Below are 19853 nucleotides of genomic sequence, written 5' to 3'. Positions count from 1 at the left end.
CTTGTAATCACCACTAGGAAGAAGTTAGATTGAAATATAATAAAAATGAGTTTTTGAGACATAGAATTTATATTCTCTGTATTTAATATAAATTCCCTCTCTCTTAACCCCAACATCCACCACTACATGCAACTTCGGAAAAAAAACAAACAAACAAACAAAAAAAAAAAAAACTTAAAACCACATATCTTCTTACTCTTCTGGCAATTAAAAATTCATAAGAAAGATAAAAATGAATGCCAGGGAAAGCCAAAAAGCAAACAATTATAATAAACGTTGAGTATTTCTTCTATGGGTTGTGCTTGGTGGGGTTTCAAGTGTTTTTCGGGAGCTCTGACAGAGCACAGATGAAGGCTCTGTGCTGAACTTGAGGCTCTCGGAGGCCCTGGGAGGCACTCTTCCTACCTGTGTCTGCTGAGAGACAGGTACTCCAAAAGCCAGCAAAGGGACTGACTTCTGTACAGTGCCTGATGTTCCCCACAGAACAGAGAATGGGGTTGCTCATCTGCAGTTGAGTCTAGGGCTCAGAATTAGGAAGCCCAAAGAAGAATGTCTGTCTACGGGTTCAGAATGAGTTGCAGAGATCCCTTGAATCCACTCACTAAATTATCTCCAAACCTGTCCCTTGCAAAATCTTTGTTCCCTCTCCACTTCATTCTCTACACAGCCCCAGAATGAACTTTCTAGAACAAATACAGGAGTACTACTACTATCTCAGGAGAGTTTAAAGCTATCTAACATGCTTACAGGGCTACGGCTTCTCTCTCTCTCTCTCTCTGGTACTGAGTATGAAATCCAGGGGCCTTTTACCCTGGGTTCAGTCCCTGGCACACTTGTGCTACATCTTTGGTCCTTTTCATTTTTATTTTGGGACAAGATCTTGTTAAGCTGCTGAAGCTGGCCTTGAACGTGCAACTCTCCTGCCTCAGCCTCCAGGCCATCTTGACTAAGCCTCACCTATAGCTCCAGACTCACTTAATAGGAGCAACCTATTTTTGCATGTTGTTCTCCACCTCACCCAAAACCCAGTACCGTACCTTACCGCCCCAGAGGAATGAGTTCTGTGATCATTAAGAGTCCGCTGTTTCCTGTGTGCCCAGGTCTCTGCCCTGCTACTCACTGTACCTAGCACACTGTCTGCTACCATACAGGTGCCCTCCGCTTCTCATGGATGACAGCACCTTAGCCTGTAGAATTAGTTCCTGCTACATGCCAGGTATCTCACCAAGTGCACACGAACAGGAAGGTCAGCCTCCAAATTTCTAAAAGCCTGGAGCTATACTGAAAATTACCACAGCTCAGGACACGTCATGTGTAGATAAGGAGGGAACCTTCTCGGGAACACAGAGGAACAGGATAACCTGGCTGGGGTGACCAGGAAGACTGTGTAGAGGCCTAAATGAAGAGCGCAAACAACCCAAGTTCTCCCTGCTAACCTGTCCCCAGTCATACAGGGTGATGACAAAGGAATGTGAGCAGAGAAGACAGATGAACCGGGAACAGGCTGAGCTCTAAAGAGGTCAGAGAATGTGGGTGCAGAAAGCTTCGGGGTGGGGGCAGTTTGGACAGAAGGGTGCAGAGGCAGGTGGGTCTTTTGTGTGACCTCTGGCAGGTGAACTCCTTGCTCTGAGCCTCAGTCTCCGGGTACGGAGTGACGCAGTATGGTGCTTTCTCAGGGGTCTGCTGTGGGAATGAGCGTCCACTCCACATACTAGTGCTCAGAGCCGCACTCCACATCCTGGTGGCTGAACAAATGCTAATTCCACGAGTTTTGTTCTGTGTGACGATTGGGCCCGACAATCACTGTGCCTGCAGAGAAGCACCTAGCTAAGCCCCAGGGCGATGGTGTGTCCGGTGGCACAGCAAACCCTGGGGAAAGAAGGGCTGACAGACCCAGTGACTCGGCTGTCTCCAAACCTAGACAATGGGCTCTGATGGAAATACCCCGATAGGTCCACAAGTGCCACCAAGGACTGAGTTCAAAACCACCAACTCCTTATCTTGCGGTTTGCATGCGAGAAATATGAAATAAACAGAACGGAATCAGAGCCGGGTTTTCCGCAGGGCCGTGCCTCTGCAGGCTCTGGCAGGACCCGGTCTTGCCTCCCAGCTGCTGGAGGCCCTCTGCATGCTCCAGCTCATGCTGCTCCCTGGACTCTCAGCACGCACCAGTCTGCCCCTCTTCAATCCTCATGTCTCTCTTCAACCGCGACCCTCGTGCCTCCCTCTGGTAAGATCCTGGGGCCGGCTGTAAGTGGTAACTGAGCATGCCCAGATAGCCCACAGTGACCTCTCCATCTCAAGAGTCCTCAAACTTGACTTACAATCCCACCGCAGGGCATACATGCCAAGGGAACAGAGATACCTGCCCTCCCACTTTGCACAACAACCAGGATGCACAATCGGCCAGGTGTCCAGCTACAGGTAAATGAACAAGGAAAATGTCCCTCTCACACACACCCACACAGGCATGCTACTCAGTCAAAAAAGAATGACTCCTGTCATGTGCAGCAACATGGATGGAAATGGAAGACATTATGTTTAATGAAATAAAGGGGGTCAGCAAGCGGTGGACTTCCCACCCAGGTTAACAATGCTAAGCCATTGGAGCGGCTCCTCTTGACACCTGGTGGGTTCTACCAAGTCATGGACATCTTGAAGGTTTCATCACTATTTATTTCTCCCCAAAATGTTCTACCAAGGGAAGTCAGGAATCGACAGCAAAGGAACAAAAGATGTTTTAAACTTCAGTGCCTTTTCCTGTAGGCAGACTCAGAAGCTCAGTCACACTGTAAAATACCATTTGAATAACTTATGAATGAAGACTAATAAAGGACACTTAATGCAATGGGAAAGGCACTCATGCAAAATTTGACCTTTCATCTAAAAGTCTAAGGTCACTCTTATTAAGTTTGAGCAATTTCACTATCAAATCTCTTATATAAAATTAATCTTGCAAAAGCTAAGAAAAATTTAGTTTACCCAGGTCATGACAATGTGTTATCTAATTTATTTTCATGATAGAACTTAAGAGTGTTCGACTCTTTTTTTTCAGAACACAGTCAAGTACTGGCAAAGACTTTCCCCCTTGCTTTCCGCAACTGCAAATTTTGACTAGCCAGTACTTTCCCCCTTTGGTGATTTCCATGATTGAGGAAAATATATAATCGGGGCGGGGGTCAGCAAGTGCTCTACTATAATACCTTGAAACACTGAAACTGATTTAGATTCATGCTAGTATTTATGTAAAAATAGTTTTGAAGAAAGGGGAGATTATAATGAAATTTACTTTCTTAAACTTACTAGGGAAAGTATATTTGTGTTTAGCAGAAATAAAATGTATCTCAGAAAATAGTACATCTCACGAAGTCACTCTAAAGGCAGACTGGGAAGCCATTACTTGAATACAATAGGGAGCATTCTACCAACATAAGTTAGATTTTTTTCTTCTAACATAAGTTAGATTTTTTTCTTTTGGGCAGGCGAGGGGGACAGGAAAAGAAACTAGATATAAATTGAACAGGAAATAGCTGTTACCTGCTTCCCAGAAGTGTCATAGTTTAGTGAATTCCAGTTTCATAAACTGCCTGAGACAGGCAGAATAAACCACCACCAACTTTTGGTAAATTTAGGAGAAGCAAGAAGATTCACTGTACAAGATGCATCTTAATTTGACTACAGATCTCTAAACTTTCATCACTGATACTTAGTTCTTTTATTTAAGCTTCTGAATTGTACAGCACTAAACCTCCATGCAACAGTGGTACTCACAGCATCATTGGGGAAATACAGAGTAGTGTTGGGGATTGGAGCACATGCCCCCCCACAAGTCCTATGCTGTAGCACTTCCGAATGGGACCTCACTTAGGAATAGGATTGATGACCATTAGCAATTAGGGAAATGTAAATGAAAACTACACCAAGGTTTCATCTTGCTCCAGCAAGAATGGCAGCCATCAAGAATACACAGAAGGGATAACAAATGCTGGAGCCCATGGAGAAAAAGAAACACTTTAACATTGTTGGCAGGACTGTAAATGATTATAAGCACTATGGAAATCAGTATGGAGGCTCCTCAAAAGACTAGGCATGGAACCACCTTACAACCCAGCTATACCACGCCTGGGTATTTACCCTGAAGAATTAAAGTCACCATACCACAGTGACATCCCCCCCCATGTTTATAGTAGCACAATTCACAATAGCCAAACTGTGGAACAAGACTAGGTGTCCATCAACAGAGAAATGGATAAAGAAAATGTATATATACATAATGGAGTTTTATTCAGTCAAAAAGAAAAATGAAATCGTGTCATGATGGAACGAGGGACCATCATGTTAAATGAAAAAAGCCAAACTCAGAAGGTCAAGGGTCCGTATTTTTTGTCATATGTAGAAGCTACAGAAGAAAAAGGAAAAGACGGTGTGTGTGTGGGTCTCGTGAAAAATCAAAGGGAGATCAACAGAGCAGGGGAAAGGGATCAGTGGCAGGGAGAGGAAAGGAGGGAAATACTAGGGAGTGATGCTAAGTTATATTGTCACGTGTGTGCATGTACGAATATGTAACAACAAATCCCACCATTGTGCACACTCATAATGCAGCAACAAAAATATGGGAAAATTTTATATTGATATTACTTAGGTACTGATATTTTTGCAATTTATTTACCTGTAAACCTGTATATTGACTGTAAAATAGAGTGAAACAGACATTATTACCTCATGTCCATGTATGACTGCATGTCTGATGTGATCCTGCAATGTGTATAATCAGAAAAATGAGAGATTTTTCCATTTAAGTATGATCTACCAAAGTGTATAAATGCATTCTACTGTCACGTACAACTAATTAGAACAAATAAAATAAAAAATAAAAATTTATTAAAGACTGTAAAATAAAATGAGTTTAAACAAGTTAAAAAAAAAATAGGGTGTTGTGGACATAATGAGTTAAGATGAGGAGCAAAGTGTGCTCCTGGCCCAAAAGGCCTGGTGGTCCTGGTAAGAAAGAGCCAGGCAAGGCGGAGAGACAGGACAGCATGTGACAGTGAAGGCAGGGGCTGGTGTCACTGCCAAGGAGCACCAGACGCCCAGTAAATCTCCAGGTGCCACAGCAAAGCAAGGGGGACTCTTCCACAGGCTTTGGGGGACCAGGGGCCTGCCTCTGTACCTCCAGTCCCTGGAGTGTGAGAAAATAAATCTACACTGTTCGCAGCCTCCCCACTTTGCCACAGTGGCCCTAGGATGGTAATAAATAGGTTTACTGAAGCATCAGTTTCACAGGGAGGTGAATAATGATGGAAAATCCTAAAATACTGGTCCCTGAGAACAAGATGGTGGAAGTGAATGATAAAGCAAAACCTCTTCACAAGAAGGCCTCGGCAACCTGACCCTATGCTTGCTGCTTGGATTTCAAGTGCAGTCAAATAATGACTCCCCTGCAAGTGCTAAATAATAAAGAAAAATTCTGCTTCAAGAAAATGACAAACAATGCACATTAGTCCACATCTAATAAAGGACTGCCATCCAAAGTACACAAAGAACTCTTCAAACTCACCAGTAAGGACACAAAGATGTGCAAGAGACATGAACAGATACCGCGTCTAAAAAAATACCCATGACAACCCCCGTTACGAGAATGAAGCACTGCATTAGTGACTGCAAAATAACATCATCATGTGCTGGGGTAGAGCTCAGCGGTGGAGCACAGGCCCTGGGCTGGAACCAGCACCGAAACACGAAGACCAGAGGAAGAGCAAACTACCATACCATCACGCGCCACCACAACGAAGAGGGGAGCAATGCGCCCTGTGGAGGACGCGAGGCGACAGCAAGGCTCGCTCACCGCTGGTGGGGACACACAAAGTGCTGAAATGTTGTCCTACAGGAACCTGTCTGTGCATGGGTGTTTACAGCAGTTTCAGGTGCAGTCACCAAAGCTTGGAAGTGACCAAGTTGTCCCTCAGGAGGCAAATGGATAAACGGTGGCAAATCTAGGTATTATTCAGCACTGGACAGTCAGGGCTAAAATGAAGTGAGCTGCCAAGCCAGGAAAAGACATGGAGACGTTGTATTTTGGATAAGTGGATTGAACTCAGGGGAACTCGACCACTGAGCTGCATCCCCAGCCCCATTTTGTGTTTTATTTAGAGACAGGGTCTCGCTCAGTTCTTCAGCGCCTCGCTTTTGCTGAGTTGGCTTTGAACTTCCCATCCTCCTGCATCAGCCTGAGAATCTGAAACACAAATTTTACTAAGTGCCAGAAACCAATCTGAAAAGCCTACACACTGCTTGTTCCCAAACATGACATCAGGAAGAGGTAAAGCCAGGCAGACAGTAAAAGGAGCAGTGGCTGTGCAGGGTCAGGCGAGGAGGGCGCCCATGCAGGACAGAGGACTTCAGAGCAATGAAACTGCTGGCTGGTGCCGCCACAGTGGGTGCGCAGCAGGATGTGAGTGCCAACACCCACAGAATGTGTGCCATCAGGTGAACCCAACATGAGCCGTGGAAGACAGCATGTCGCCGAGTGTGCTGCCCCACCTGGCAGGGGGTGTTGGTAGCTGTGCATGTGTGTGGCCGAAGGCCAGGGAACCCTGAGCACTCCCTGCTCCATTTTCCCACACACCTAAACCCACTGTGACAATGACATCTTTAAGAAAAGATTCTGCGTGCCAGGACTGCGTAAGTAAAGTCTCAAAATGTGAGGGAAACACCGAAGGGCTATGTTCAGAAGATAAACGCCAAGACAGGAAGATGTTTGAAAGCTGATTTTGTGCAATGAGCTCTGCTTCTGGCTAAGGCACTCTCGCTTGTATCAGACCAGTGATCTTGCCAAGAACAACCACAAGAGACGAAGGAATCTTACAGGAGGTGTTATGTGAGCATCAAAAGACCACTCGGTGTGAGGCCTGGAACAGAAGAGGAGCTGGACAGAAGGGGAAGGCGCACTCAGGACGTGCAGACCTTTCCCTTCCTAGGGATTTATCACTGTGGAAATGGCTTCACCACTGAGCGGCCGGCCGAGCAGCTGAGCAGCAGCGAGGAGCTGAGAAAGCACACGGGGCCTGGTGCTCATTCCAGTGCACCCCCGGGGTTGCACCCAAAGACAGAGGGCCGTCACAGATCAGAATCGCCAGTCCTGTCCTCTGGCAGGAGCAAATTCATCCACCCTCAGAGAAGACATGTCACAGTCTAGAACCGACAGGCCTTTTTGCTGGTTTTGTCTTATAAATCATGATCATTATTCAATAGAAAATGACCAGCTATATAGAGAGAAGACAAAAGATCAAATTCAAGAAAACAGTAAGACAACAGAAACAAACCGAAATTAGATGCAGCTTCTGGAGAATGCAGAAGGGACTTTAAGGTATCTGAGTGATAGATGCAAAAAGTATAAAGGAAATAAGAATAATTTCACTAGAACTCTGGAATCTATGAAAAATAATCCAAATGTAAACATAAAAGTAAAAAGTAAATTAACTAAAGTAAGAAGTTCCATAGGTGGGTTTGACAGCAGACTAAAACCAATGAAAAAAGGATTAGTAAATTAGAATAGCATTTCATATATTTTAGTCATGAATTAAATAATTGAATTGTTCAATTAATCTTTAATTGAAGATCATGAGTGAGCAGGTTCAGGACAGGGCCTGAGAGTCTGCGTTTCTAGCAGTTTTCTATAGCTCAGATCTTGGATGTACCCCAGAAGCCCCTGTGTTGAAAGGTCAGTCCCCAGCCTGTGCTGTTATTGGGAGGTGGTGGCAAAAGGAAGTTAGGTCATTAGGGGTGAGCCCTTGTGGGAATCTGGGGACCCCGCTTCTCCTCTTCCTCTCTTTCTTCCTAGATGCCATGAGGTGAAAGCCCTCTCTGCCACACGGTCCTACCATGATGTACAGTGCAGCCACCAGCCCGAAACCAGTGGGGCCAACTGAGCATGAACAGGAACATGTGAAACCATGAGCCAATATAAACCTTCCATCTTCTAAGTTGATCAGCTCTGATATTTTGTCACAGTGACAGAAAGCTGAGTAACAAACACGTAGCCTCCTGGGTGCTATCGGTGCTGCTCCTCAGGGACTGCATGATGCTGTTGCCCCGAGGGCTCCCCGATGATTCTGAAGATGAGGTCATCACAGGGAAAGAGAAAGTACCCAAGATAGAAATGCAAAGAATGAAGACCAAGGAAGACGTACCAGACACTGGGGCGCATAATGAAAATACCTAACATACAACTGAAATCCCATAGGGGGAGAGATGAGAGGAAACGAAGCAGAAAAAGTACCCAAGGAGGATGGTCAAGGCTTCCAAACCTCGTGAAAGAGCTCAAGAAATGGAATGGAAAATACCACCTTCCGTGCAAGAAATGCACTCGAGCAACAGATCAAGTGGAGGAGACGTGGTGAAGCTTTTGTCTAATGATATTAATTTCAGGGAAATCCAGGAAGACTCGCAGAGTTCTTGAGAAATCATGTCAGAAAACAAACACTAAACAGTAATAGTGCCAGCAGAGACAAACAGGGCAGAGGGCTGGGGACGTAGCTGTGGCAGAGCCCTTGCCCACATGGGCGAGGCCCTGAGTTCCGTTCCCAGCACCGCAAAATTAACAAACATACCAACACAGAGTACAGAAGGAGGACAGGCTGCTGGGTTCCTAATATTAGTGGCAGGATCAGGCTGAGAACCCGAACCAACTGCAAACACGTGCTTCCTTTCCCAAAACAGGAAAGTGACCTCAAGAGGGCAGGCCAAGTCAGAGGGTAGACTGATGTCAAATTTACGGCCCCAGGGATTAGGCAGGGGTGTACCTAGGGGTGGGGGGGATGAGGGAATTTGGGGGGCCGACTTAGAATTATGCTTACCACAACAGGCAGTTCTAGCAAATAGTTAAGGAAGAAATAAACCAAATCTGTGCAAAGTCTCCTACAAAAACGAAGAGAAAATATTTCCCAAGTCATTTGATGAGGCCAATGTTACTCAGATATCAAAATCAAGAGGATATTATAAGAAAACTACAGATCAATACCTTCCACGAACAAAAGTGCATATGTCTTTGTAAAATATTTCTCAACTTTCAGAAAACTAGGATTAGAAAGGAACTTCTCTAACCCCAAAACTGCTACAGTGAACTTTTACACTTAGTGGTGAAATGCTGAAACCCCCTGCCCTCAGCTTTTAAGAAGACAAAGAAGATCCATTCTATTCAGCAGTGTGCTGGAAATTTTGGCCAATACAATAAAAACAAGGAATAAAAGTTCTGAGGATTGAAAATGATAAAATAAAACTATCAGATGACATAATAGCATACACAGAATCTGAAAAAAAAATCCAGAAAAACTATTAGAATTAAGAAGTTAACTGGGCTGGGGTGGTAGTGGAGCACTTGCCTAGCATGTGTGAGGCACTGGGTTTGAGTCTCAGCACAGTATATAAATAAATGAACAAAAATAAAGATCCAACAACAACTAAAAAAAAAAATTTTTTTTTAAAAAGAACTACATAAATGAAAGGTTGATATATTCAAATCAATCCAATTTCTAAATAACAACAATAAAAAGTGACATAAACCTTTTGAATAGTATCAAAGAGAATTCCCATGGACAAAGCTAATAGCTTTCAGTGATTTCTAAGACTGTTATGCAGAAAAGTATAAAATGTCACTGACATAAGCTGGGAAAGATCAAAATAAATAGATGTTTTTCATTCAGAAATAGAAACCTTGGTATTATGCCAATGTTAAGTGCCCTCGAAATGATCAACAGAATCATTACCATCTTAATTAAAATTCCTGCAGGATTGTTGGTAAAATTTCACAAACTTAGAAAAGTAAAGGAACAAGAATACGTACAATAATTTTCAAGAAAAGAAGCTGAAACACTTATGTTGCCTTGTCAAGACGGACCGTAAGGTCGCGGTAACCGAAGACCGACCAGAGCCGGCCGGGCCCTGGCAGCGGCCAGCGCGGGCACCAGGAGAGGTTCTCGGCCGGGCACTGGGGAGCACTGGTCCCCGCTCCGCGCCGCACACGGGGTCCAGCCCGGCCTCCCGGCACACCTCCTGCCCTGCAGGGAGTGCGTCCCAGCGGTGCCAAGGGCTGGGCGGCCGGGCAGGGCCGGGAGGGTCCCTTGGCCGTGCCCGAGGAGGGGCCTGTCTCACGTGCAGCGCGGCCAGCGCCAGAACCCCAGCGTGGAGGCCGGGCGCGGGCGGGGACACGGCGGCCTGGCGGCCGGAGGCCTGGCCTGCGCGGACAGCGCCTGGACTCGCGCCACTTTTTCACTGGGACACACACACATGGACTGTTGTTTTCCAATGAAATGCTGAAATATGTGTGCTGTTTTTGATATTCTTGTGTGGCATAACGAAAAACAAAGACAAACTCTAGGTTATTCTTTTTTCTATTATTATGAAAGCACCTGAGGATCTGTAGTATGAGTGCATAATTTGTTTTGTTACTAGAAACAATAGAAAATTTCCAGTGTGAAAAATTCTATATCCTTTCAATTCAAAAGAATTCCACTACCTCTTAAGGCTTATTTTACATTTACCCATTTTCAGCCAATGGATCTAGAACTAAATATTTGTTCTGAGCCCACTAACCTCTGAGGCATTCTGAGAGATGGATTTATTGGATCCCAAACTTATTCACATTTATTTTTAGTCCTGTTATTCTAACGTATCTACGAAACTGAAGGGATGAAAGTAAACAGGTTCACTATGAATGCCACATCCATGGGAGGGCGGATCACCAGAGAGATGAGCAGCAGCAAATGTACTTCATGGAGAAGGAGGAAAAGCACAGGGCTTCTAATAATCAACGCATTATGAAAGGGTCTTTGAAGAAGCAGGGAAATACGAAATCTTACTTGCTCACAGGTGCGTGCGTGCGTGTGTGTGTGTGTGTGTGTGTGAATGGGGACAGAACCTGGGGCCTGCTCAGCTAGCCCTATACCACTGAGCTCTCCTCCAACCCAGGCTCACACAAAATTTAAATGCTGCCTAATCCTGAAACATCCAAAGAATCTTATACATGCAGGCAAATACTAGATAGTATTTAAGTTTTTTGAAAAAGGTGATATTTAGCCACTGTTAGTCACCTAAGGTCATTTAACTCTTCTGTGGTCCTGCCACCGCCCCCCTGGAATCCAACTTGGGATTCTCCCCCTGTTGTGAGACCTAAGGGTTCCATCCCGAGCATGCGGCCTGGGGTGGGCGGGCAGGACGCACTGCTATTGGCACAAACTAGGCCCTGGCGGGGAAACGGTCTTACCACTTGTGCGGGAACCTGCTCCAGTTTCGCAGCAGGAGTTCCTGGTCTTGGGTAAAACTGGTTAATGAAGAGGCTTGGAAATCTGTACTCGTCAACGAGCTTCACCGTTTCTTGAAAATCCTCATCTGTTTCTCCAGGAAAACCACAGATGATGTCTGTAGCAATCGTTATTCCAGGAACTCTAGAAAATAACAAGACCAAAAAGCAAAAGGTTGACAGCAATCCATAAATATTCCATTTCTTGGACATATGAAAAGTCATTATTCTTTACATTTTGTTTTTAAGATAAAGAAAGTTGCACATTGTTTTTTAAAAGTCCCAAATACTAAAATGTTGACACTGATCTCAAATTTGGGATCGCTCGCTGCCTTGAGAGTCCCTGGGAATAAAGGCTTGTGCCACTGCATCCGACAAAGGTTGTACCAATAAAGGAAAGAACCACTGGTTGCCATGGAAACCCTTGAAGAAGTTGTTCAGATTTTAAAAATCAGCCCCGAGTTTAGAACTGAGACTGTAACCTCAGATACCGGAGAGACGTGCTGAAGTTGATTTTCATTGGCTTCACTTGGGTACGTGCACATGGAACCGGGTGGCTTTCCCAAGAGGGTGGGAGGGGAGAGACAGAAGAGGCCACACCGTTTTATATGTGCCCCCCACCCTCTCCCTGCAGACTTCTCAGGTAGAACTTAATTTTCAATGCTTTAAGATTTCATGATGATACACCTTTGGTCACGTCTTTAAGCCTTTGTACAAAATAAAGTCTAGCACCTCATTCTTTCACTCCAGGAAATATCTCAGTTAAATTCTTTTGCAATTTTTCTTTCCTAGGGACTCCTCTCTTTTGAATGTTGAGACTATAGGATCGTCCTCAGTTTTTTCTCAAGTATTTTCCATGTTTTAGCTATTGTTCTCTTTGCCGGAAAATTTACTTGAGCAACTCTTTCAACTTCAGCTGAAAAAAAAAATTAATTAAATGTTATAGTTTAAATTTCAGCGTTCTCTCGCATTCTTGCATACTCTGATTTTCCTTTTCATACTGCCCGTTTTGCTTTAGAGAGGCACATCTCTCCTGACTTCACTGAGGCCATCAGTCACCCTTTCCCTGCGCACTCCAGCTGTCCCTATTTCTTCCAGGTTCTTGTACTTCCGTCTCTCTCATGGTTGGAGACATTCTATGAGAGAACAATGATTTCCGCTTTCCTTTCATATAAAAGAGCAAAGCACCGAGAGCTTCTTATCATCGAGAGACTGGGTAGCAGCTGCCTTCATCTTTCCCAAATGTGACCCTCTTGGGAGTCACTTCTCTGTGGCCAGTTTCTCCAAAGTAGGCTACAAAGTTCTCTTGTATTTTAACAGTAAATATTTAACATTAAATTTTTGAGTAAAAAAATGTGTTAAAGGTGTTCAAAAATTTAATATTATTCTGAATCCATGAAGAAGAGGAAAAACATCTCAAATTACACAGTAAATACCCACACCAAATTTCCTATCATATAAATACAGTTATGTATGAACAGATCCAACAGTTTTGGGGCAGAGAGAACAGGGAAGTTCCAATGAGGAAAGTCAAATTCTGTGAAAGAAGCATGAGAAATGTATTTAGAAAATATTTCATTTCTGATTTCTGCTTTATCTCATCTAGCTATTACTTTGGCCAAACTTGAATTACTAAGACAAATTTCAAGAACTGGAACTCTTCTCTGTGACAATAAATAGAAAAGAGACAATATTCATAGAGCAAAATTATATGGTATATTTGGAAAATTAAAAAAAAATTACTGTGCTATAAATGCATTTTTCTTCTCCAAATGGTAATTATCAAAACCACCTAAAAAAATCAAACCATATGCTTTCTACAATAAGGTGCAGATGAAAAGCCCACTTTTCTAGACCAACTAAAGCATGTGGATCAGAAAGTTACATAAATAATGCTCAATTAGCTAGATTTCCACTTGCCTTTTAACTACACCAATCAAAAGAAATCAACAACTAAAAATAGAAGCAACAGATCACAGCAGATAATGACAGAGGAGCCTGTCTCCCCTGGGAAATTAGAAGAAAAATAAATCTTAAAAACAGTCAGTGAAAGACTGCAGAAACAAAGACAATTGGTCATTGTCCTAATCTATGAAGTGGAATGAACTTGGCAATATAGTATGGGGTATTCCCGAAGGAAAGTCCCGTCCTGATTTCCGCTGTCCTCCTTGATCCCGCCCAGCCCAGTTCAGTTGCATTAAGCAACACCTGCTCACTTTGGCCTCGGGGTCCAGTGGAGTCAGTAAACGTTAACAGAGGGGATGGTCTGTACACGGAGGTATTTGATAATTGATACAAAAACTGGGCCAATGACTCAGAAGGGAACAGGTCACTATGATTTAGTGGCTTACTCTAGTCAATGTTTTAGAGCAGAAGTAGTTTAATTGGTTTCAAAGTACCTAAGAACATAAGCTAGTTTCTTATACCATGTTTTCAAAGTGAAGGTTGCACATCAGTGTGAGGCCAGGCTCATCTAGACATTAATTTTATATATGCAAATAATGCTACTTACACTCTTGAAAATCATTTGGCCCCTGGGGAGCGCAAATCTCACACTGTTAATTTACGTAGCAAATAATTCTCTTATGTATGGGGAAATCACAGGAGTTTGAAGTGGAACAAATTCTCACAATATCACATGATTTAAGTAGCTAAGAAGAAATCATAAGGGGAGTAAAACAGAATATTAATCCAACTAGTTAAGATGCTAATTCTGGGTAAACACTGTTTTTAAGATGCTATGAATTTTCAAAACAGTCAATTTTTTAAAATTATCTTTTCCACAAATTTACTGAAGCTATGAGTGCAAGGTATGTGTATTCATTAGTTTATGTTTAAAATTTTTTTGTACTTTCTATATTTATGTTTTCAAAGTAGTTTTAGAGAGTAATTCTGAAAGAAAGATGGAAATAAAAATTTAAGTAACAGGGAAATTTTGACCCATCCTTTTTTTCTATTTATATTTACTGGCTTTCAAAAAATGGTTTGTTAAATAACTTGGAGTGAAATAAAGATTTCAATTATACATTTGACCTTGTTGGAAGCAATACTATGCTCAGTTAGGAAAATCTATCAAGGATGCATCAAGAGAATAAATACTATTTGCTAGCTCTAGGCTGGCATTTAAGAATCCTGAAATATTTCAAGAGTTTATTATTTTGCCTTGAATAAAAATATATACATGTACATATCCCACACTTTGAACACTTGAAATACTACTTATACGATGTACTTCATCTCAAGATTTCTATTTGCAATTTGTTATTTTACTGGCAAAAAACCATGAAAAAGGTGATCCTATTTCATTCTTTATATCAAAAAATTGTGAGCTTTGAATTGAAATGTGAAAAAAAGAAGGACCAAAACATATGCTACTGATCTCCAAAGACAAAGGTCAGAGCCATCAAAATTATTAGGCATAAACAAAACATAATTAAAAGATGTATTTTTGAGTCCTGCCAAGATTTATTTCAGGACAATTATTCAAAACTTTTAGAAAAAGTAAATTGGAGGTAGATAGGGAAAAAAAAAATACCTTGAATAGAGCTGAAAATCTAACAAATCTAAATATGTGGTATACAGTTAAAGCAGTTCTTAGAAATTCATAGCCTGAATATCCAAGAAAGATAGTCAATCATCTAAGCCTTCATATCAAAAAGCTAACAAAGAGGAGCAAACCTAACTCCCAGTAAACAGAGAGGAAAAAACAAAGGTAAGAGAAGAAATCAATGAAGTGGAAACAGAAGGAAAAAAATCAATAAAAGCAAAATTGTATCTTTGAAAAAAAATTATCTCCAATATACTTCCTGAGGTACTAGCTGTGCCGAGCAGAGAGACGACGACACAGATGACCAGCATCAGGCATGAAGGAGGGGTATCACCACAGATGCCAACGACATCGAAAAACTCAGTGTCATTAACAAATACACCAACAAATTCACAATTTAGACAAATCAGGAAAATTCTTTGAAAAATATAAGCTATAAAAATGGGCTTCGGAAGAAACAGAAAATCTGAATATGCTTTTTTATCTATTACGAAATTGAATTTGTAATTTAACATCTTGTTACTAAGACAAAACAAGGCGGACCCAGGTGGTTTAGGGCGAATTCTATCAAACATTTAAGAGACAGTAAAATTGACTCTACAGAAACTATTAAGAGAGGTAGGAAAGGCACCCATTTATGAGTCTGGCATTACCCTGCCATGGGAACCAGAGAAAGATGAGCAGTAATTCTAGATCAATCTCTCTCATGATCAGGAACAGAAATTCTTAATAATAACAGCAAAATGAACTGAGCAACAGAGAAGGAGGACTGTTATGTCATGATCACATTTTAATACAAGTAGGTTGGTCTGACATGCAAATTCCAATTGATGCAATAAACCATACTAAAGGAATAAAGGATTTAAAAAGGCCTCTTGGGAATTTTAAGAGATCCAGAAAACTCAACTGACACAGGAAACATCATGGCAATTATGACTAATATACTGATCTGTGAAAGACAGTGTTCCCACTAGGCCTGGTAATGAGACAAGCGTTTCCGTTCTCTCTTCTCCAACTCAACCTGCCTCGGGAGCTCCAGTCAGTGCAGAAGGGCAAGGGACAGGAGTGAAAGGCACATATGCTGAAGGGACAAGGCAAGTGTCTCTGAGGCAAGCGGCATGATCTCATGCTCAGAGAACCTAAGGAAATCCAGTGCGCTGTGAGAACCAGTGAGTTCAGCAATGTGGCAGAGCAGGACAACGTGCAAAAATCAACTCAGTGTCTACCTATCAAGAATGAGCCAGCTGAAAATGAAGTCAAGGAACCAGCAGAGTGACAATACACAGAAACAAATTTGAGAAGTAAGAGCACTCCATGCTATGAATGAAAAATTGATTTTCTTAAAATTTTCAGAGAAATGAAGCAGAAAAATTGAACATTCTCACTGAGTAGAAGATTAAAGTCTCTTTAAATTGGTTTGTACACTCAATGTCAATGGCAATCAAAACACCAACATATTTTTCTGCAAAAGTTGACAAACTGATCCGGAAATTTATATGGAAATGAAAGGACTTCGGAAGAGTGAGAATACAACCTTCTTGTGAGGTAGATTCTATTTCAGTCTCCATAAGAAATGACACAGTAACGTTAGATAATGAAGATTCAGAGAAGTAAATTACCCATTGTCACAGACAGGTTAGGGTGGGAAAGGGGACTTGTTTTGAAGTTTTCAGTCCCCACCCCAGGCAGCCTTCCTTTTTATCTGACTCTCTAATGTGCTCCCTGCATGGATGTTCCATGAGCATTAGCTGATCAAAAATTCACAGAAAACAAAACCCGTTAATAACAATACTTGAATATCAATTTGCTGACATACAGCTGATCTGTATGTTTGGAATTGCATTTTAAAGAGAAGGTCATTGCGGTCTCTCAAGGTTAAGTGATTTGTGAAAGGTCATCAGACTCCTGCCACTGCTGGAGAGACTAGAATTCCTATCTAAACCTTCCCATCAGGCCTGGGGCCTGCCCACTACTGGCCCTGTGAATAGCCAGGAAGTTTAACCTTAGATGGCTACTGGCTGAACTCACTCTTCCTAAGACCATTTATTCTTGTTTCTATCATTATCCGCACTCACCAAGCAATAGGTCGATGTAAGTATTCCTGTTTGCGGATGGCTCAATGGTGTCAGGAAGGAAAGTGAGACCCAGGAAGATGTGCGTCCTGGGTATCAGCCACACTAGCACCCGGTGTCTTCCTTGCCTGAGCCTCAGAAGGAGGTTAACAGCACATCCCTTCTTGGACTGTGGTAAGGATCCACTGAAGGAAGGAACAACACACAGGACATCAACAGGTGCACAGTAGGCGCTGCTCAGAGGGCCGCTTGCTCTTGTATGTCCCAAGCTGGGCTCCCCCGCTTCTCATACACTCGTGGCCCACATTTCTAGCACACTTAAGGCCCCACTTCTGTTCACATCCTGCTACCTGGTGCCACAGCTCAATATTAGGAAATTACAGAAGCATGGCAGGGGTGTGGGGCATGCCTGTAATTCCATCTACTCAGGAGACTCAGGCAAGAGGATGGCAAGTTCAAGGTCAGCTTGGGCCACTTAGCCAGACTCCGTCTCAAAATAAAAAATAAAAGGGCCCCTGAGTTCAAAACAGAAAAGAATTTATAGGAGCGTATAATCAGAATATAAAAGATACTTACAGAGAATGTATGTAAAATGATGAGTTTCATTTTCTCACCACAAACAATATTAACAAAAATCCAAAGACACTGACATTTGGTGAGCTAGTTTATGTGTCAAGATAAGAAATTTTAAACTGCTCTAGATCTGAGCAACATTTTGGCTGTAGTGAACCTGACCCAAATCCCACAAAAACTAATGAAGAATCATATTTACTATTTTTTTTTGTTTATAAAAGTGAATTATGACTAGACAAAGGTATCAAAAATATGAAATGGAGAAAAGATAGCCTCTTCAACAAATGGTGCTGGGAAAACTGGAAATCCATATGCAACAGAATGAAATTAAACCCCTATCTCTCACCCTGCACAAAAATCAACTCACAATGGATCAAGGACCTTGAAATCAGACCAGAGACCCTGCATCTCATAGAAGAAAAAGTAGGTCCAAAAATTCACCTTGTTGGCTTAGGATCAGACTTCCTTAACAGGACTCCCATAGCACAAGAAATAAAAGCAAGAATCAATAACTGGGATGGATTCAAACTAAAAAGCTTTCTCTCAGCAAAGAAAACTATCAGCAATGCGAAGAAAGAGCCTACAGAGTGGGAGAATATCTTTGCCACTCATACTTCAGATAGAGCACTAATTTCCAGAATATATAAAGAACTCAAAAAACTCTACACCAAGAATACAAATAACCCAATCAACAAATGGGCTAAGGAAATGAACAGACACTTCACAGAAGATGTACAAGCAATCAACAGATATATGAAAAAATGTTCACCACCTTTAGTAATAAGAGAAATGCAAATCAAAACTACACTAAGATTCCATCTCACCCCAATTAGAATGGCGATTATCAAGAATACAAGCAACAATAGGTGTTGGAGAGGATGTGGGGAAAAAGGTACACTCATACATTGCTGGTGGGACTGCAAATTAGTGTAGCCACTCTGGAAAACAATGTGGAGATTCCTTAGAAAACTTGGAATGGACCCACCATTTGACCCAGCTATCCCACTCCTTGGCCTATACCCAAAGGACTTAAAATCAGCACACTACAGAGATACAGCCACATCAATATTCATAGCAGCTCAATTCACAATAGCCAGACTATGGAACCAACCTAGATGCCCTTCAATTGATGAATGGATAAAGAAACTGTGGTATATATATATACACAATGGAATATTACTCAGCTATAAAGAATAATAAAATTATGGCATTTGCAGGCAAATGGATGAAATTGGAGAATATCATGTTAAGTGAGATAAGCCAATCTCAAAAATCCAAAAGAGGAATGATCTCACTGATAAGCAGAATGATGACACTTAATGGGGGGTGGGAGGGGGACAAGAATGGAGGAAGGAGGGACTGTATAGCGGGAAAAGAGAGGTGGGAGGGGTGCGGGGAAGGAAAAAATAACAGAATGAATCAAACATCATTACTCTATGTAAATATATGAATATGCAAATGGTATGCTGTTACTCCATGTACAAAGAGAAACAACATGTATCCCATTTGTTTACAATAAAAACAAATTTAAAAAAAGTAAATTATGATAAAAGTGGCTACATTAATAAAAACTAATAGAAGTTCACTAGAAGTTAAAAATAATCCAAACTCAGACAAATTTTCACTTAAAAAGTAATCAGCTGACGTAGCAGTTCTATACACAATTTTGTTTTGGGAAGGTTTGTTGACATGCGTAAGTATCTCCCCATCAGTCAGATCAGTCATTGTCCGTCTGTCCATCCATCCATCCATCCATCCATCCATCCATCCATCCATCCATCCATCCATCCGTCTGTCCTTCTCTCTAAGTATGCCAATCACTGCTAAAGGACAAGGAATCACTGTCCTACCACAAGTTAATGAAAGGACCATGTAGACATACGAACGTGATTCAGACAGGTGTGCTCATGATGAGTACAGATAACAGGCATGCAAAATAAACGAAGTGCCTTGCCAACACTGCTCGTTGTAAAAATCTCACTCTGAGGTTCACATACACAAATGTACGTGTAGTTTTCTGGAGGAAGTGGTCATAGTTTTCTTCTGAATCTGAAAGGCTTCTGTGACTCAGATAAGATTAGTAAACATTTCTGCTATGTTTTTGGATCAAATATAAGGGAAATGGACTGCAGGACTGTATGAAATCTTTAATGACAGTCTGTGTATTAGACTTCTTTTTTTTTGAAACAGAGAAGGTAAGGTATCTGAGTAATCTGAGTGGAAATGACCATCTATGCAGAAGGAGACTTAGCACAATCTATAAACTGAGCCCTATGATACCACTTTGGGAGGGGGACAAATAAAACATGGCCAGGGATCACCAGTTTCATACAATTTAACCTCACAGGAGATCACCAATGTAAAA

The 19853-nt window shown here is 41.9% G+C and overlaps 1 protein-coding gene across 1 annotated transcript in view; it reads right to left on the bottom strand.

Annotated features, from left to right (window-relative positions):
* Positions 1-19853, bottom strand: part of CDKAL1 (CDKAL1 threonylcarbamoyladenosine tRNA methylthiotransferase) — a 629759-nt gene that overhangs the window by 131539 nt on the left and 478367 nt on the right. The window contains exon 10 of the mRNA XM_079147924.1: positions 11261-11441. Within this exon, the coding sequence (XP_079004050.1) occupies positions 11261-11441 (181 nt within the window). The remainder of the gene's footprint in view (positions 1-11260; positions 11442-19853) is intronic.

Source organism: Sciurus vulgaris, assembly GCF_902686455.1.
Source record: "Sciurus vulgaris genome assembly, chromosome: 7".
NCBI lineage: Eukaryota > Metazoa > Chordata > Mammalia > Rodentia > Sciuridae > Sciurus > Sciurus vulgaris.
Note: the sequence above shows the minus strand (reverse complement) of the source record. Positions and strands in the feature narration are given on the sequence as shown.